The following is a 21,167-nucleotide window of genomic DNA, read 5'->3' as shown; positions in this document are numbered from 1 at the left end:
ACTGTCCCTCCGTCCCTCCCTCCCTCCCATCACCTGGGAGACTGTCCCTCCCACCCACCCTCCCTCCCTCACCACCTGGGAGACTGTCCCTCCCACCCACCCTCCCTCCCTCACCACCTGGGAGACTGTCCCTCCCTCCCTCCCTCACCACCGGGGAGACTGTCCCTCCCTCCCTCACCACCTGAGAGACTGTCCCTCCGTCCGTCCCTCCCTCCCTCCCTCCCCACCTGGGAGACTGTCCCTCCCTCCCTCACCACCTGGGAGACTGTCCCTCCCTCCCTCACCACCTGGGAGACTGTCCCTCCCTCCCTCCCTCACCACCGGGGAGACTGTCCCTCCCTCCCTCACCACCTGAGAGACTGTCCCTCCGTCCGTCCCTCCCTCCCTCCCTCCCTCCCTGCCCACCTGGGAGACTGTCCCTCCCTCCCTGCCCACCTGGGAGACTGTCCCTCCCTCCCTCACCACCTGGGAGACTGTCCCTCCCTCCCTCACCACCTGGGAGACTGGCCCTCCCTCCTGTAGCCACCTGTAATACCTTTCATTCCTAACCTGTAAAAGGCGCTAAAAGAGGCCTCAGCCGCCCAGGCAAAACGTATAACCATTTAGAAGAGGCAGAAGGAAGGGTTGAAGAGGAAGGTGTGAAGGGAAGAGGAAGGTGTGAAGGGAAGAGGAAGGTGTGAAGGGAAGAGGAAGCACAGAGAGGAAAAAAGAGCACTAAGAAGACTTTTGTACAGACCTGAGGAGACGTGGAAAATGACAGCGGAAATAATTATCGCTACCAACGGGCGAAATATTCGTCACGAGAGAGAGAGAGAGACAGAGACAGAGAGACAGAGACAGAGAGACAGAGAGACAGACACACAGAGACAGAGAGACAGAGAGACAGAGACACAGAGACAGAGAGAGAGAGAGAGAGAGACAGAGAGACAGAGAGAGAGAGAGAGAGAGACAGGGAGACAGAGAGAGAGAGAGAGAGAGAGAGAGAGAGAGAGAGAGAGAGAGAGAGAGAGAGAGAGAGAGAGAGACAGAGACAGAGACAGAGACAGAGACAGAGAGAGACAGAGACAGAGACAGAGACAGAGAGAGAGAGAGAGACAGAGAGAGAGAGACAGAGAGAGAGACAGAGAGAGAGAGAGACAGAGAGAGAGACAGAGAGAGACACATAGAGAAACAAATAAGACATGTAGTATACATAACTAAGCAGACTTGCGTCTTGTCATCTACCTGTAAGAAAGGAGACAAGTAGAATGTATAAGGCCTTTGAGAGGACGGGGAGGGAGGGAGGCACAGTCCTCCTCCACCTCCATCACCGCCAATCACCTCGTGTGATTGACAGCTCAATAAATCACTGAACTGCGTGTCTGACAGATCTCTCACCCGGTCCATGGAGGACACAAGTGTACATATGCTGGTTAGCGCTGTAAATACACACAGAAATCACAGTAGCTTCATGTATTAAATGGACAAATCTACAAGCGTCTTGATGAGGGTTCGAACCTTCGTCCAGGACGATCCCAGACGCGCCTTGATCGACTGCGCCACATGATAAGAATTGGAACTGGGAGTGCTACTGCCCTCACACGGATCCTGCAGCCTCTCCGAGACATTGAAGTGTATTGAAGTAAGGGCAAAGAGGTAGAACAGCTTATTGACAAAGCCTGAGTGCATGGGGGGAGTTGTGTAAAACCCTGGTTTGTGTCTCGGAGAGGCTGCAGGATCCGTGTGAGGGGAATAGCACTCCCGGTTCCAATTTTTTTTTTTGAGATATATACAAGAGTTGTTACATTCTTGTACAGCCACTAGTACGCGTAGCGTTTCGGGCAGATTCGGGCAATTCTTATTATGTCGTGGCGTAGTCGATTAAGGCGCGTCTGGGATCATCCTAGACGTAGGTTCGAGCCCTCATCACGGCCCTTGTGGATTTGTTCAGCAATGTAAATGTCTGGCCACGTCTGTGGTAGAAAATACTAATATCCAAACACTGAATACTATTGTGTTATTATCCTAGGGTCTCGTAGCACAGTTGGCTTCGTTTTCGACACATAATCGGAGATCCCAGGCGGGATGGAAATGGTTGGACATGTTTCCAACTACATGGACTGTATCGTAAAGCGACGGTCTCGCTCTTTTGCAGGTCGGCGTTCAATCCCCGACCGTACAAGTGATTGGGCACCATTCCTTCCCTCCGTCCTAACCAAAATCCTTATTCTCACATCCCTTCTAAGTGCTATATAGTTGTAATGGCTTAGTGCTTTAGCCTGACAATTGCCTTACATTTTCCCTAATGCCTCTGTTCACCTAGCAGTAAATAGGTATCTGCAAGTAAATAGTCATCTGCAAGTAAATAGTCATCTGCAAGTTACAGATGACTATTGTGATAGATAGGCCTGATAGATAGATATTGATAGATTGGCCTGATTGTGATAGATAAGCCTGATAGATAGATATTGATAGATTGGCCTGATTGTGATAGATATCCCATGAGGCCTATCATCAGTTCTGGGAGATATATTTCTGAAAGACTTTCTAAATGGCTCACCAAAATCCTGTCCCCATTGTTAGGAACCATTTCATCTTCCCATTTGACCAATTCTATAGAATTAGTGAACAAACTGAATAATGTTCCAATCACTCCTGATAAGTTAATCAGTTTTGACGTTTCACGCAGAAATCACAATAGCGTGATGCATCAAATGAACAAATCCACAAGAGCCGTGACGAGGATTCGAACCTGCGTCCGGGAGCATCCCAGACGCCGTCTTAATCGACTGAGCTACGACATGGTTTCAACTCTTTTTATCATGTCGTAGCTCAGTCGATTAAGGCAGCGTCTGGGATGCTCCCGGACGCAGGTTCGAATCCTCGTCACGGCCCTTGTGGATTTGTTCAGTCTTGACGTTTGTTCTTTGGTTACTAAGGTGCCCTGTTGATGATATACTTGATTACCTTGTTCATGAACTAATGTACCATGTATTACCTCTGCCAGCTGATATTATTAATTTGAAATGAAATCGGCTTATGAAAGTGACGTACTGTCCCGTTTTCTGTTTGAGTCGTCCGGCTTACTCGTAAAGGTTATGAGAGGAAACTTTTAATTATCTCGTTAAGCTGTGTATAAAACAATGTAAATTTAGCTTTAATAATGAGTATTATTTACAGACTATTGGAATGGCAATGGGGAATCCTTTATCACCATTGCTTTTAAAATTGTACATGCAATTTTTCGAAAATGAATTTGTTTAAAAAATTCCCCCTGGAATCATTCCATGGTTTAGATATGTTGATGATATTTTGTGTATATGGCCAACAGATGTAAACACAGACGAATTTGTAGCCAAACTTATTGATCAAGTCACCTCTATAACATTTACTATGGAGACTGAAATTGATAAATGTTTGCTATTCCTAGATGTACTTATTCATAGGGAAAGATTTTTCACTAAAGTTTAGTGTCTACAGAAAGCCTACGAATAATTTATCTTATGTTCATTATTTCTCAGGACATAGATGCAATGTGAAACAATCTATTGTTTCCTCTATGTATCCAAGAGCTCTTCGGGTTGTGAGTCCAGAATTCTTAGACGAAGAGTTTAAGAATATTGATTCTATTGGTCTCAGCTTTGTTATCCACAAAGTTTTTTGGAAGTTTGTCGTAACAAAGCACGTCGTACATATTATAACAATTTATGCAGTGAAAAATTTCGCCCAAAAATGTGTTACGTTTGACTATTTTTTTCTGGGATCGAAAATATTATCAATACCTTTAAACTTTTTGATATAAATGTATCCTTTAATTACGAAAATACTGTTGGAGAACTATTAGTTATAAACAGTTCTCGTAGTGATAATTGTGTCATTTACAAATACCTTGTAAAGACTGTAATAGGTTCTATGTTGGGGCAAACATCTAAAGATTGGAAATTTATAATTTCGCAACATAAATACTCTAAGACAAGGCCAATTGTCTAATGCTTTGCTTGTTCATTGGTCAGAAAATTCTCACCAAATTGATTGGGGTATGGCTTCCTCAATAACGAATTGTAAAATAATTTTCAATAGGAACATGAACGATTCTGTTTTAATACAGATTACAGAATCATGTAATCTGAACATTAGCAGTGGTTTGTATAATTTAGATCCATTTTTGATTGACCAATTTAAGAGCGATGTAAGCAGGATCATTGATACACATTTATGTCTCTAATACCTTATTATGTCCCATTATCTCATTAGAGCCATTGTACCTCAGCTCACCCCTTTCCTGCTTATATATGCACACCCACTGAACTGTAGATACATCATTCTTAAGATGTATTATTAAATAGTAAAGTACGTAAGGAAATTCCTGTTTCAATTTTACCTTCGTGGTCTGACACTGTCATATTATAATTATATATATATATATATATATATATATATATATATATATATATATATATATATATATATATATATATATATATATATATATATATATCCATAACCCATTGTAACACGGGTTTGGGTTCCTCTCTCTACTTCTCTACCTTCTACTCCCTCTACCCGTATTCTTACTTTTTATTCTCTACCAAGGGACTCCAAAACTTTTACCAAAGCCAACTCCACGCCACGTGGTCCTAAGACGATTGACCGACTTAGGATTCTACACCCAGTATGACGTGACCTAGGCTCTGAGCAAAACCCTAGAGTCGCCTCTACGCTGCCACCACCAGACCAGTAACGCAAGAGCAATGATCGAGGTCTGGATCGATCACGCTAATTAATCAACCTAGGGGCTTGATCCCCACTATATACGATGACCTTGAGTGTGGAATAAATTACACGGTAATGATAATTCCGATTCGATGTTAGAATCGGCGCCCAATACAACTTTACCTCGTGTGGACCACGTGACCAGGACAAGTTTACACATAAAACACATGGAAATAATGAAATGCAAAATATTAACAAATTTAATTTATTAAAAGAAAACTAAAACAAAATCTAAATATGTTCACTCCCTGTCACTTTAACACTCCCTACTTGACCTGAGTGGCAAATGAGAAGACTATCCCTATAATTAACAATAGCAACTATACCTTGGGCGACCAGCTCTAGGTGTTGGGCTGGTCTTGGGGAGAGGTAAGATGTTTGACCTCTCCCAGCTGCTCCCGTATTCACACTCAGTGGGTGTTTACAGTCTCCGTGGTGTAGTGGTAAGACACTCGCCTGGCGTTCCGCGAGCGCTATGTCATGGGTTCGTATCCTGGCCGGGGAGGATTTACTGGGCGCAATTCCTTAACTGTAGCCTCTGTTTAACGCAACAGTAAAATGTGTACTTGGATGAAAAAACGATTCTTCGCGGCAGGGGATCGTATTCCAGGGACCATAGAATTAAGGACTTGCCCGAAACGCTACGCGTACTAGTGGCTGTACAAGAATGTAACAACTCTTGTATATATCTCAAAAAAAAAAAAAAAAAAAAAAAAAATTATATATATATATATATATATATATATATATATATATATATATATATATATATATATATATATATATATATATATATTTTTTTTTTTGTAGCAGTATTTCTTGTAAACATACCTTGTTAAATATGACTGAAAAGGTAAGATTATTAATTCTAATACGAACTTTCTCAATATTTCTTATGCTTTTTTTGACTGTCGATGGTAATGGAAATATCAATTCTCTAAAATTCCTTTTTATGTTCTGATGCCTGAACGCGTTTCGTAATGGCTTATTATATTTTCAACGATTTAATTCACACACAAATTCATCGTACTTATACTCTATTGGGTGAGGTGATATGGTATAAAAGTTTTGGGTGAGGTGATATGGTATAAAAGTTTTGGGTGAGGTGAACAAACTTGTGACAAACACAAGACAGAACACGAAACAATGGGTATAACTTGGATATAAGAACATAAGAATGGAAGTAACTGCAGAAGGCCTATTGGCCCATACCTCCTCTTGCTGCTTCTATATTGGTTTGGAGTCTTGAAGTGGGTAGAATATAGTTGTGCATTAATTGGCTGTTGATTGCTGGCGTTGACTTTTTGATGTGTAGTGCCTCACAGATGTCGAGTCGCCTGCTATCGCTGTACCTATCGATGATCTCTGTGTTGTTTGTTAAGACTTCTCTGGTGATGGTATGGTTGTGGGAAGAGATTATATGTTCCTTTATGGAGCCCTGTTGCTTATGCATTGTTAATCGCCTGGAAAGAGACGTTGTTGTCTTGCCTATATACTGAGTTCTGTGGGGCTTACAGTCCCCAAGTGGGCATTTGAAGGTATAGACGACGTTGGTTTCCTTCAAAGCGTTCTGCTTGGTGTCTGGGGCGTTTTCCATGAGTTGATTGCCCGTTTTTTTTTTGGTTTATAGTAAACTGTCAATTGTATTTTCTAATTTTTGTCTGTAGGAATAACGTTCCTATCAACAATATATTTCGGGACCCTTTCCTCCGTTTTATGAGCCATCGAAAAGAAGTTCCTGTAAAATAGTCTAATAGGTGGTACAGGTGTGTGACAGACACACACACACACACATATTATATATATATATATATATATATATATATATATATATATATATATATATATATATATATATATATATATATATATATATATATATATATATATATATATATATATATATATATATATATATATATATATATATATATATGACAATGTCAGACCACGGAGGAAAATGAAACAGGAATTTCCTTAAGTACTTTCGTATATTAAATACATCTTCAGAAGGAATGATTTAATATACGAAAGTACTTAAGGAAATTCCTGTTTCATTTTCCTCCGTGGTCTGACATTGTCACATTCTTAATCACGTGTTTATTTTCGTGATACACACACACACATATATATATATATATATATATTATATATATATATATATATGCATATATATATATATATATATATATATATATATATATATATATATATATATATATATATATATACACACAAACTGCTCGTCCCCTTCAAAATGAATTATTATTATTAGTTACCCAATTTTTGAACTATTCAAGTGACACAATGTTTAGGGCTTCATTCTGCTGCCAAAAAGTGCTGAATAACTGTGCGCATTTCAGGCGATAAGACCGTTCGAAATTGTGCACAGTTCGTGCAAAATGTTACAGCTATTACCACTGCGTACATTTTTTTTTTACATTTTAAATACTTGTTTTGCTGCAACTTGCATTATGTGACGCCATTCCTCCCTTCCCCCTCCTCCGGTATTCCAAAATACCGGAGGAGGGCCACACTTGCCCTCAAGCGCGAGAGGAAGGTCGTCGGCAGCCTTTTCAATTGGTTTTCCAGCTGCTAGCATATCGGCGGTGCTCGAATAGGTTGGCCTTCCAGTCTTGCCCTTTCAATGTAACCTCTATCAGTCTTGCCCTTTTAATGTAACCCCTACCAGCTCTATCCTTTTAGTGTAACCCTTATCACTCTTGCCCTTTCAATGTAGCCCCTAAAACTCTTGCTCCTTTCTATGTAACTTCTTTCAATCTTGCCTTTTCAATGTAGCCCATTTCAGCCTTGCCTTCTCAATTAAATTAAGCCCCATTCAGTCTTGCTTTCTCAACGTAGACTCCTTCAGTCTTGCCCTCTCAATGTAGCCCTTTTCAGTATTGCCTCTTGCACAACAAATGGTTTTAATTAAGTCAGTAAATCTTGGAATCTAAATTGATAGATTAAAAACAAGTGAGCAGTCTGCTTTTGCGCTGACAGATGAAATATGAGTCTGACGGACCAAAGTTGTCATGTTGAAAAGGTCTTTGTTACTTCCGGTAAGACTGTCAAGTCCCAGTTGACAGCGGGAGGTGTGACATGACACCACCACCTGTCACAGTTGACAGGTGGTAGTGGTCTCCTACCACTACCACCTGTCACAGTTGACAGGTGGTGGTGGTCTCCTACCACTGCTGCTGCTGTAGTTATTTCCTGAATTTACCTGAGGGCCACTATATCTCTCTAGTGGCCTGGAGGATAGGAAGCAGGCGGCTTGTCAAAGGTTCCCCCATTTTATCCTGATGATTTTATCTATTTGGATCTTAAATTATACAAGGGGGGAAGGAGGAGGGGGTTTGGTATTGAAGTCTTCGGCGGGTAGGCGGTTCCATGGGGTTTTATAAGTCTATGGGTGAAAAAGCATCTCCTGTTTTCTGTCCTACATTGTGGCTTGTTGACCGTCAATCCGTTGCTGTTTGTGTTACATGACTGACTAGATCCATACTACCTCAGCATTGATCCAACTCAGTCATTCCACCTCCCACCTGGTAACCAGGGGCCAGATTCACGAAGCAGTTACGCAAGCACTTACGAACCTGTACATCTTTTCTCAATCTTTGGCGGCTTTGTTTACAATTATTAAACAGTTAATGAGCTCCCAAAGCACCAGGAGGCTGTTTATAACAATAACAACAGTTGATTGGCAAGTTTTCATGCTTGTAAACTGTTTAATAAATGTAACCAAAGCCGTCAAAGATTGAGGAAAGATGTACACGTTCGTAAGTGCTTGCGTAACTGCTTCGTGAATCTGGCCCCAGGTTTCCACACTCGAGACCTCGGGCTTTAAACACTCACGAGAAAGAGAAAGGTGTTGGCCCCTGGGGTTAACTCTCAGCAATCTATACCTAACAGCTTTCCAGGAAGAGCTAAAAAGCCGGTGGAATTTAAAGGCGCCAAACCAATGGAAAAGTAAACGAGTATACTTAAAATGTTAATACATTATTAAATATGTATACCATGTTTCCTGGTATCCTTAGAGGGTCAATATGCCAGTAGGCAAGCGTTGAAGATCGTTGAAGATCGTTAAAGATCGTTAAAGATCGTTAAAGATCGTTAAAGATCGTTAAAGATCGTTAAAGATCGTTAAAGATCGTTAAAGATCGTTAAAGATCGTTAAAGATCGTTAAAGATCGTTAAAGATCGTTAAAGATCGTTAAAGATCGTTAAAGACCGTTAAAGATCGTTAAAGACCGTTAAAGATCGTTAAAGATCGTTAAAGATCGTTAAAGACCGTTGGAGATCGTTAAAGACCGTTAAAGACCGTCGGAGATCGTTAAAGATCGTTAAAGACCGTTAAAGACCGTTAAAGACCGTCGGAGATCGTTAAAAACCGTTGCTAATGAAAGGACTATAGGAGGATAATTATACAATATATATATATGTTGGGGCTACAATGATCACAACGAATTTGTTTGAACTTTACTTGGACTGGTAAACCAATCCTCCCAATTGGTTTACCAGTCCAAATGGTTTACCAGTTTAGCTGCCAATCCAGCTTCAGCCAAGCTGCCAATACAGCTTCAGCCAAGCTGCCAATACAGCTTCAGCCAAGCTGCCAATACAGCTTCAGCCAAGCTGCCAATACAGCTTCAGCCAAGCTGCCAATACAGCTTCAGCCAAGCTGCCAATACAGCTTCAGCCAAGCTGCCAATACAGCTTCAGCCAAGCTGCCAATACAGCTTCAGCCAAGCTGCCAATACAGCTTCAGCCAAGCTGCCAATACAGCTTCAACCAAGCTGCCAATACAGCTTCAGCCAAGCTGCCAATACAGCTTCTCTTATTCAATACTGCTGTCAGAACTATCATCCTTTCAAAGCTTCAATCGAGTTCAAATGCCATCTAGGGATAGATAGATTACGTCACACAGGTCAGAGATAGATAGATCACGTCACACAGGTCAGGGATAGATAGATCACGTCACACAGGTCAGGGATAGATAGATCACGTCACACAGGTCAGGGATAGATAGATCACGTCACACAGGTCAGGGATAGATAGATCACATCACATAGGTCAGGGATACATAGATCACGTCACACAGGTCAGGGATAGATAGATCACATCACATAGGTCAGGGATACATAGATCACGTCACACAGGTCAGGGATACATAGATCACGTCACACAGGTCAGGGATAGATAGATTACGTCACACAGGTCAGGGATAGATAGATCACGTCACACAGGTCAGGGATAGATAGATCACGTCACACAGGTCAGGGATAGATAGATCACGTCACACAGGTCAGGGATAGATAGATCACATCACATAGGTCAGGGATACATAGATCACGTCACACAGGTCAGGGATAGATCACGTCACACAGGTCAGGGATAGATAGAACACGTCACACAGGTCAGGGATACATAGATCACGTCACACAGGTCAGGGATAGATCACGTCACACAGGTCAGGGATAGATAGATCACATCACATAGGTCAGGGATACATAGATCACGTCACACAGGTCAGGGATAGATAGATCACATCACATAGGTCAGGGATACATAGATCACGTCACACAGGTCAGGGATAGATCACGTCACACAGGTCAGGGATACATAGATCACGTCACACAGGTCAGGGATAGATCACGTCACACAGGTCAGGGATAGATCACGTCACATAGGTCAGGGATACATAGATCACGTCACACAGGTCAGGGATAGATCACGTCACACAGGTCAGGGATAGATAGATCACGTCACACAGGTCAGGGATAGATAGATCACATCACACAGGTCAGAGTGATGTCTGCAGTGTTTCCTACCGACGCAGGAACTTGTACTACGGGCTCACCATAGCCCGTGCTACTTGGAACTTTTTCGTTCCAGGTAGCAACTCTCGAACAACAACAACATGGAACTTGTTTAAAACAGACTCGGCTCCTTCGCCTACTCTCCCTGATGAACGACAAGTCGTTTCTTACCGCCACACTTAAGAAAGCAGCAGCTGGAGCAGTCTCACAAGACGACCACAACAAAATATCACTATCTCACTCCACTTTCTCAAGTCTATTCACACACACGTATGATAAAACTGTTCAAAATAAATGATGGTTCAATTACATCTTGCAAAACTTATTTAGTACTAGAGAGAAAAAATGTCTTGAGGTAAATGTTTAGGCAGTTTTATTATTGTTAATGTTAAGCTACTTGGATATTCTAGGTGAAACTGAGCAATGGTTCTGTCAATATGTTGTCTATTGACTTGGGAATGGTCGGTACAACGGCGGCCTTGCTGGTTATAGGTTTGGGGGTCGATCCTGGAGGGTCTGACTGGTGGAGCATTGATCTTTAAGACATGTTCGTATCCTGGCTCCTTGTCCTCGTATTCCAGTTCCTTGGCCTCGTGTCCCAGCTCCTTGTCCTCGTGTCCCAGCTTCTTGGCCTCGTGTCCCGGCTCCTTGGCCTCGTGTCCCGGCTCCTTGGCCTCGTGTCCCGGCTCCTTGGCCTCGTGTCTCAGCTCCTTGTCCTCGTGTCCCAGTTCCGTATCCTCGTATCCCAGCTCCTTATCCTCGTGTCCCAGTTCTGTATCCTCGTATCCCAGCTCCTTGTCCTCGTGTCCCAGTTCCGTATCCTCGTGTCCCAGCTCCTTGTCCTCGTGTCCCGGCTCCTTGGCCTCGTATCCCGGCTCCTTGGCCTCGTGTCCCAGTTCCGTATCCTCGTATCCCAGCTCCTTGTCCTCGTGTCCCAGTTCCGTATCCTCGTGTCCCAGCTCCTTGTCCTCGGGTCCCGGCTCCTTGGCCTCGTGTCCCGGCTCCTTGGCCTCGTGTCCCGGCTCCTTGGCCTCGTGTCCCAGTTCCTTGTCCTCGTGTCTCAGCTCCTGACACTCACAGGACGAGCCAGCCACTCACAGGACGACCCAGCCACTCACAGGACGACTCAGCCATCCACAGGACGAGCCAGCCACTCCCAGGACGTGCCAGCCACTCACAGGACGAGCCAGCCACTCACAGGACGAGCCAGCCACTCACAGGACGACTCAGCCATCCACAGGACGAGCCAGCCACTCACAGGACGAGCCAGCCACTCACAGGACGAGCCAGCCACTCACAGGACGAGCCAGCCACTCACAGGACGAGCCAGCCACTCACAGGACGAGCCAGCCACCCACAGGACGAGCCGTCCACTCACAGGACGACCCAGCCACTCACAGGACGAGCCAGCCACTCACAGGACGAGCCAGCCACTCACAGGACGACCCAGCCACTCACAGGACGACCCAGCCACTCACAGGACGACCCAGCCACTCACAGGACGACCCAGCCACTCACAGGACGAGCCAGCCAATCACAGGACGAGCCAGCCAATCACAGGACGACCCAGCCACTCACAGGACGTGCCAGCCACTCACAGGACGAGCCAGCCACTCACAGGACGAGCCAGCCACTCACAGGACGAGCCAGCCACTCACAGGACGAGCCAGCCACTCACAGGACGAGCCAGCCACTCACAGGACGAGCCAGCCACTCACAGGACGAGCCAGCCACTCACAGGACGAGCCAGCCACTCACAGGACGAGCCAGCCACTCACAGGACGAGCCAGCCACTCACAGGACGAGCCAGCCACTCACAGGACGAGCCAGCCACTCACAGGACGAGCCAGCCACTCACAGGACGAGCCAGCCACTCACAGGACGAGCCAGCCACTCACAGGACGAGCCAGCCACTCACAGGACGAGCCAGCCACTCACAGGACGAGCCAGCCACTCACAGGACGAGCCAGCCACTCACAGGACGAGCCAGCCACTCACAGGACGAGCCAGCCACTCACAGGACGAGCCAGCCACTCACAGGACGAGCCAGCCACTCACAGGACGAGCCAGCCACTCACAGGACGAGCCAGCCACTCACAGGACGAGCCAGCCACTCACAGGACGAGCCAGCCACTCACAGGACGAGCCAGCCACTCACAGGACGAGCCAGCCACTCACAGGACGAGCCAGCCACTCACAGGACGAGCCAGCCACTCACAGGACGAGCCAGCCACTCACAGGACGAGCCAGCCACTCACAGGACGAGCCAGCCACTCACAGGACGAGCCAGCCACTCACAGGACGAGCCAGCCACTCACAGGACGAGCCAGCCACTCACAGGACGAGCCAGCCACTCACAGGACGAGCCAGCCACTCACAGGACGAGCCAGCCACTCACAGGACGAGCCAGCCACTCACAGGACGAGCCAGCCACTCACAGGACGAGCCAGCCACTCACAGGACGAGCCAGCCACTCACAGGACGAGCCAGCCACTCACAGGACGAGCCAGCCACTCACAGGACGAGCCAGCCACTCACAGGACGAGCCAGCCACTCACAGGACGAGCCAGCCACTCATAGGACGAGCCAGCCACTCCCATGACGAGCCAGCCACTCCCAGGACGAGCCAGCCACTCCCAGGACGAGCCAGCCACTCCCAGGACGAGCCAGCCACTCCCAGGACGAGCCAGCCACTCACAGGACGAGCCAGCCACTCACAGGACGACTCAGCCATCCACAGGACGAGCCAGCCACTCCCAGGACGAGCCAGCCACTCCCAGGACGAGCCAGCCACTCCCAGGACGAGCCAGCCACTCCCAGGACGAGCCAGCCACTCACAGGACGAGCCAGCCACTCACAGGACGAGCCAGCCACTCACAGGACGAGCCAGCCACTCACAGGACGACTCAGCCATCCACAGGACGAGCCAGCCACTCACAGGACGAGCCAGCCACTCACAGGACGAGCCAGCCACTCACAGGACGAGCCAGCCACTCACAGGACGAGCCAGCCACTCACAGGACGAGCCAGCCACCCACAGGACGAGCCGTCCACTCACAGGACGACCCAGCCACTCACAGGACGAGCCAGCCACTCACAGGACGACCCAGCCACTCACAGGACGAGCCAGCCACTCACAGGACGAGCCAGCCAATCACAAGACGACCCAGCCACTCACAGGACGTGCCAGCCACTCACAGGACGTGCCAGCCACTCACAGGACGAGCCAGCCACTCACAGGACGAGCCAGCCACTCACAGGACGAGCCAGCCACTCACAGGACGAGCCAGCCACTCACAGGACGAGCCAGCCACTCACAGGACGAGCCAGCCACTCACAGGACGAGCCAGCCACTCACAGGACGAGCCAGCCACTCACAGGACGAGCCAGCCACTCACAGGACGAGCCAGCCACTCACAGGACGAGCCAGCCACTCACAGGACGAGCCAGCCACTCACAGGACGAGCCAGCCACTCACAGGACGAGCCAGCCACTCACAGGACGAGCCAGCCACTCACAGGACGAGCCAGCCACTCACAGGACGAGCCAGCCACTCACAGGACGAGCCAGCCACTCACAGGACGAGCCAGCCACTCACAGGACGAGCCAGCCACTCACAGGACGAGCCAGCCACTCACAGGACGAGCCAGCCACTCACAGGACGAGCCAGCCACTCACAGGACGAGCCAGCCACTCACAGGACGAGCCAGCCACTCACAGGACGAGCCAGCCACTCACAGGACGAGCCAGCCACTCACAGGACGAGCCAGCCACTCACAGGACGTGCCAGCCACTCACAGGACGAGCCAGCCACTCACAGGACGAGCCAGCCACTCACAGGACGAGCCAGCCACTCACAGGACGAGCCAGCCACTCACAGGACGAGCCAGCCACTCACAGGACGAGCCAGCCACTCACAGGACGAGCCAGCCACTCACAGGACGAGCCAGCCACTCACAAGACGAGCCAGCCACTCACAAGACGACCCAGCCACTCACAGGACGAGCCAGCCACTCACAAGACGACCCAGCCACTCACAAGACGACCCAGCCACTCACAGGACGAGCCAGCCACTGACAGGACGAGCCAGCCACTTACAGGACGAGCCAGCCACTCACAGGACGAGCCAGCCACTCACAGGACGAGCCAGCCACTCACAGGACGAGCCAGCCACTCACAGGACGAGCCAGCCACTCACAGGACGAGCCAGCCACTCACAGGACGAGCCAGCCACTCACAGGACGAGCCAGCCACTCACAGGACGAGCCAGCCACTCACAGGACGAGCCAGCCACTCACAGGACGAGCCAGCCACTCACAGGACGAGCCAGCCACTCACAGGACGAGCCAGCCACTCACAGGACGAGCCAGCCACTCACAGGACGAGCCAGCCACTCACAGGACGAGCCAGCCACTCACAGGACGAGCCAGCCACTCACAGGACGACATATTTGGTCACCAAATGCTCACCTTTTCCCCATAATTCCGACCCTTCACGACCAACAAAAAACTATATGCAACAATTTCAAGGGCAAGTGTCCATAAGAGTTATCCTGGAGAGGACTTCGCAGCCTCCAGATGCCAGCGACCAGCCCAACCACTTGGGCTGGACGGTAGAGCGACGGGCTCTCTTCATGCAGGTCGGCGTTCAATCCCCGACCGTCCAAGTGGTTGGGCAACATTCCTTTTTCCCGTTCCATCCCAAATCCTTATCCTGATTCTCATTGCTATATAGTCGTAATAGCTTGGCGCTTTCCCTTGATAACTCCCTCCCTCTTCTGAACCTCTAAACTGTGATATATATATATATATATATATATATATATATATATATATATATATATATATATATATATATATATATATAAACTTTGATATACTGTCTTTTATACTAACAGTGATATATACACACATGTACGAATGAGCTTCTCTACAAAAGACTGGCCAATAGAAACGCAATTGGAAAAGATGGAAGGATTCCTATTGAGTTTAAGAGGTATCAACCTCTGTAGGATTGTTAAGACCACATCAGCTGAATGACCAATCAACATACTTCAGTCCTGAACGAAGTCCACGACTAAAGTAACCCTCAATGTGTATACACTTAGAAGCTGAAATATACCTCTCGGTGTATATACCCTTGAAAGCATACAAATATATGTATCTGCTCGTCTCAGTGGTCCTGAGTATACCAATCAATACGTGTCTTGTTCACTAGTTGACATTGTAAGATGCAAAAAATTTCACTTCTCGTTTTCTTAAACGTAAAATGATCCATCCAAAGACTATTACGCCCATAAAATTTTTTGCCAAGGTACAACTTTGGCTTCTCAGAGGCAGAGAAAAGTGAATATAAAAGGGAAACTCAGCAACATATATATATATCCCATGCTGGAGTGACATGAGGGGACGTGATCACCTTGTTTAAGCATCCCTGCAATCCGGTCCTGTATTTCCTTTGGACGTCTGGGGCGGTTAAGTGAGGTTGGTGTTGTAACTAACACGCCTCGTTGTTTGTGCATGTTAGTTAGGCAACTTGAAAGAGATGTTGTGGTCATACCAGTGTACTGAGATCGTTGGGACTGTCAGTCCCCAAGTACTCTAACCACCAGCCACACCGACTAATACAGTACATATAACTGATATCAACAAGAGCGTGGCAGATTTTGAAAGGGAAACTGATAACATGTCTATACACTCAGCCCCGGGTCCAGACTCATGGAATTCAATTTTTATAACGAAATGCAAAGTGCCAGTAGCACAGGCACTCAGTATAGTGTGGAGGCAGAGCTTGGACACGGGGGAGATACCAGATCTGCGCTTAAATCAGCAGACATAGGCCCCCCCCCCCTTACACAAGGGAGGGAGCAAAGAATTGGCAAATAATTATAGACCAGTTGCACTAACGTCCCACATAATAAAAGTATTTGGGAGAGTGATCAGGAGTCAGGTCACTAGATTCATGGAGACCAATGACCTCCACAATCCAGGTCAACATGGATTTAGAGCGGGAAGATCATGCCTCTCACAGCTACTTGACCACTATGACAAAATCACTGAGGCATTAGAAGAAAAACTGAATGCAGATGTGGTATTCACGGACTTTGCAAAGGCATTCGATAAATGTGACAATGGGGTGATAGCACACAAAATGAGGTCAATGGGAATAGCTGATAAAGTAGGACGCTGGATACTCAGTTTTCTGTCGAACAGGACAAAAAGAGTAACCGTCAACCATATGAAATCGAGTTCAAGCGCAGTTAAAAGCTCTGTACCTCAGGGTACAGTCATTGCACCACTGCTGTTCCTTATTCTCATATCAGATATAGACTCAAATTACAAGTCACAGCTTCGTAACATCGTTTGCAGATAACACTAAAATCGGCATAAAAATTACCTGTTGAAGACATTGAAAAACTACAATCAGATATTAATGAAGTTTTCGACTGGGCAGCAGATAATAACAATGATTTAGAGTGATAAATTCCAGGTACTCAGGTACGGTAAAAAGCGAGGACCTTAAACATAATACAGGGTACAAAACACAATCAAATCGGCCCATAGTAGGAAAGCAACGTGTAAAGGATTTGGGAATAATGATGTCTGACGACCTAACGTTTAGGGAGCATAACCAAGCAAATATTGCGTCGGCCCGAAAAATGGTAGCATGAATTACGAGAACTTTCAAATCCAGGGATCCCATCACAATGGTTGTACCCTTCAAATCATTTGTGCTATCCTGGACTGAGTACTGCTCAGTGCTCACATCCCCCTTCCAAGCAGGAGAAATTGCTGAAATAGAGGGAATACAGAGAACATATACGGCACGCATAGACGCGATAAAGCACCTAAATTATAGGGATCGTCTCAAAGCGCTCCAAATGTACTCACTAGTAAGGAGACGAGAGAGATATCAAATAATATACACATGGAAAATACTGGAGGGCCAGGTCCCAAATCTACACAGTAAAATAATCCATATCGTTCACTGGAGTGAACGATATGGAAGAAAATACAGAATAGAACCAGTGAAGAGCAGAGGTGCCATGGGCACAATCAGAAAACAATGTATAAATATCAGAGGTCCACGGTTGTTCAACACCCTCCCAGCGAGCATCAGAAATATTGCCGGAACAACCAACTGTGGACATCTTTAAGAGAAAACTTGATAGTTTTCTTCAAGGAGTGCTGGACCAACCGGGCTGTGGTGGATGTGTGTGCCTGCGGGCCGTTCCAAGCAACAGCCTGGTGGACCAAGCCCTCACAAGTCAAGCCTGGCCTCGGGCCAGGCTTGGGGAGTAGAAGAACTCCCAGAACCCCATCAAGTAGGTATCAAGTAAGTAATTATCAAAGAAGGCATCAAGCCAGGAAGGCTTTGTAGCACCATCAAATGTGCGGAATAATCAGAGAGCGCTAAATATCACCAAGGATGCCAATATGATAACAGAAACGCATACAAAAGTATGAGAATGATATCAAAAGTATCCGATTCTCCAAGAATTCTATAGAGGGACAAGTGACCGCGAGGGACAGTTGGAAAGCAAGACACACGCTCGTCCTGGAAGTCAGGACATTCAACAAGGATATGCACGACTATAAGAAGGACAATGCAGTTAGGACAATTAGAAGGAGGGTAGTGCTCCATTAAGTGCCCGTGAGTTAAGCGCGTATGGCCAATATGCAACCTTGCCAGAGCCGTTTCCCATCGCCGGTTACGATGGTAGGAGGAAGGCCACAGGGACACACTACTCTTTGGAGTACGCAGTTTGTTACCAGTAACAAAAGACCAATAACCTTGCAAACGGGCAAGGATGGAGGAATGAATAACCGGGTAAATGTCGGAATAAGGAGTACCTTTAAAGGAGTTGGGACAAGTGTGGAGAGCTTCTTTAGCAGCAGCGTCCGCACGCTCATTTAAAGAGACACCAATATGGCTGGGAACCCAGCAAAACTCAACTGTCTTAACTCTACTGGAGATAAGAAACAGCCAATGTTGAATCTTGACTACCACCGGATGGACTGGATTAAAGGACTCCAGAGCCATGAGGGCACTGCGAGAGTCGACTACAATCACAAGGGCGGATTGACAGCGAGAAAGCAGGAGACGAAGAGTATAGAGAATAGCATAAAGTTCTGCCGTGAAGATGCTAGTCTCCGGAGGCAGGCGACACATATAGGTGTGGTCAGGAAAAACAACAGAGTAGCCTACACCATCCACAGACTTAGACCCGTCGGTGAAGATGGAAACTGAGTGGGAATGTGACGAAAAGTGTTCAAGGAAAAGGCGTTTCAGAACTGTAGGAGGGGTAAAAGCTTTGGTGATGTGGGTCAGGGATTTATAATAATGAGAAAGGGGGACCCTCCACGGGGGCAAGGATGGAACAACACGAGGAGAAATATTAGTAATACTAACCGAAAGAGAATGTTGTAGGTTAGACAACCGGACAGAAAGAGGGAGGTGGTGAGGGGGAACAGGAACTATAGGAGTGGGAGAAGTCAGAGCACGACACTGGCGAGAGTGAGAGGTTGTAAGGACCACACAAGGTGCGAAGACAGTAGCGATCTCGGCTGTCCTGGATAGACAGGAAGCCAGTGTCAACGTACAAGCTGAGGGAAGGAGTTGAACGAAAGGCACCAGAGCTGAGGAGCAACCCAATATGGTGCAAAGCATCAAGACGGCGAAGAACAGAAGGAGAAGCAGAAGAGTAAGCAGGGCAACCATAATCAAGTTTAGACAGTACGAGAGGAATACAAAGAGAGGAGCGTGCGCCTATCCACTCCCAAAGGTTATGGGACAAAATGTTAAGTAGGTTAAGGACCTTAGAGCATTCAACTCGGAGTTATGAGATATGGAGAGACCAAGACAAATGAGTGTCAAAGATTAACCTCAAAAGTTTCATGGAATCTTTGAACACAAGGGGATGACCATAAAGCGACAAAGAGGGATGACGAACGACATGCTTCCGAGGTAAAAGTCATAGCACAAGTCATAGTTGTAGAGAACTTGAAGCCATGATTGATGGCCCAAGATGACACTGCATCAATCGCAAGTTGAAACAGCCATTGAAGGAGAGACGAATCATCATCTCGACAGCAAAGAGTAAGATCGTCGACATAAAGAGTGGAAAAGGTGCCAGAAGGGAGGAAAGAAGACCGTTGAGGGCAACCAGAAAAAGAGTAGTGCTCAGAACATTACCTTGGGGTACACCTTCGTATTGCCGAAAAAAGGCAGAGAGAGAGGCATCAAGCCCGACTCTAAAGGAACGACGAGAGAGGAAGCTTTGGAGGAAGAGAGGGAGATTACCACAAAGGCCAAGAGAACGAAGTTGGGACAGAATATGATACCTCCAGGTTGTTTCATAAGCCTTTTCCAGGTCAAAAATGACAGCAACAACGGAGGTCTTCGCAGCAAAAGCAATACGAATATAGACCTCCAAGTTCACCAGGACATCAGTCGTGCTGCGGCACTTGCGAAAACCAAATTGAGAAGGAAAGGTGGTGATGGTGTTCTAAGAACCACATCAGACGAACATTTACCATACACTCAAAAAGTTTGCAACTCGTGAGGGCAATGGGGCGAAAGTCCTTAGGGGATGTCCCAAGAGACCCCGGTTTCTGAATAGGGAGTACAACGGCATCGAGCCAGTCCTCAGGGACTGGAGACGACTCTCAGACTTGATTATACAGATTCGATAAATATTGAGACGTGCAAGGAGGGAGACGGTGAAGCATCTCATAATCTCATAATGAATGTCATCCGAGCCCGCTGCTGTAGATCTGCAGAGGGCCAGGGCAGACTGAAGTTCAAAGAGAGAGAGAAGGGATCGTTATAGGGAAGGCAGAGATGAGTGCGGAAATCTAAGGAATGAGATTCAAGAACGGGCTTATGAAGGCAGGAAGGATTGAGGAAGGTGAGAACCAGAGCAAACAGTAGAAAAGTGGGAACCCAGTTTGGTCGCGACCTTCACTGGGTCCGCCAAAAGAGTACCAAGGAGGTGAAGAACCGGCGAGACATCCAGAACGAACTTACCTACAATCTTGTGGATCTTCTTCCAGATCTGCGGCAGAGGAGTATCGGATGTAATGGTGGAAACATAAGATTTCCAACACTCACGCTTAACTGTACAGATGGTCCTACGGGCCACTGCACTTGTCTTCAGAAACAAAATAAAATAAAAGAATCAGCCGTCTGCCGGCGTCGGTGTTTCTTCCAGGCTGCACGCTTACAGCGAACAGCCCGAGCACGGTTCGCATTCCACCAGGGAATGCACTTCCGCGTGCCCCTGGAAGTAGAGCGAGGAATAGAGCGGAGGGCAGCGTCGAACACGGTGTCATGAAAAAGGAGAAAGGCACGAGGAAGACACAGAGAGGAGAGGTCAGAGAGAGTAGCACAGAGGAGTGAATAGGTTCCAGTCAGCCTTGGCAAACTGCCACCTAGGGAAGGAGAGGGAAGGGTGATAAGAGAAAAAGGAAACGAGGATGAGGAAATGGTCACTGTTATGGAGGTCATCAAGAACCCGTCACGTGAGTTTTAAGTAAAGGGACGACAAGCAGAAAGATCAAGACAGGAAAGGGTGCGAGTCCAAGAGTCCAC

General features: G+C 46.9%; 1 protein-coding gene across 1 annotated transcript; it reads right to left on the bottom strand.

Annotated features, from left to right (window-relative positions):
• Positions 1-10,906: 10,906 nt before the first annotated feature.
• Positions 10,907-18,487, bottom strand: LOC138350300 (uncharacterized protein PF3D7_1120000-like). Its single transcript, XM_069300913.1, has 2 exons — positions 18,428-18,487; positions 10,907-11,641 (listed from the first exon to the last, which is right to left on the bottom strand). Exons 1-2 carry the CDS (start codon positions 18,485-18,487, stop codon positions 10,907-10,909), a joined length of 795 nt encoding a protein of 264 aa, XP_069157014.1.
• Positions 18,488-21,167: the final 2,680 nt, after the last annotated feature.

Source organism: Procambarus clarkii, chromosome 45, assembly GCF_040958095.1.
Source record: "Procambarus clarkii isolate CNS0578487 chromosome 45, FALCON_Pclarkii_2.0, whole genome shotgun sequence".
NCBI lineage: Eukaryota > Metazoa > Arthropoda > Malacostraca > Decapoda > Cambaridae > Procambarus > Procambarus clarkii.
The sequence above is the reverse complement of the archived record's forward strand: the minus strand, read 5'-3'. Positions and strand labels throughout refer to the sequence as shown.

Coding starts and splice junctions, on each gene's coding strand:
- LOC138350300 (XM_069300913.1), bottom strand. CDS start 18,487: ATGAGCGTGCGGACGCTGCTGCTAAAGAAGCTCTCCACACTTGTCCCA. Junction 11,642..18,427: donor TTGTCCCAACTCCTTTAAAG/GTACTCCTTATT, acceptor TGTGAGTGTCAG/GAGCTGAGACACGAGGACAA.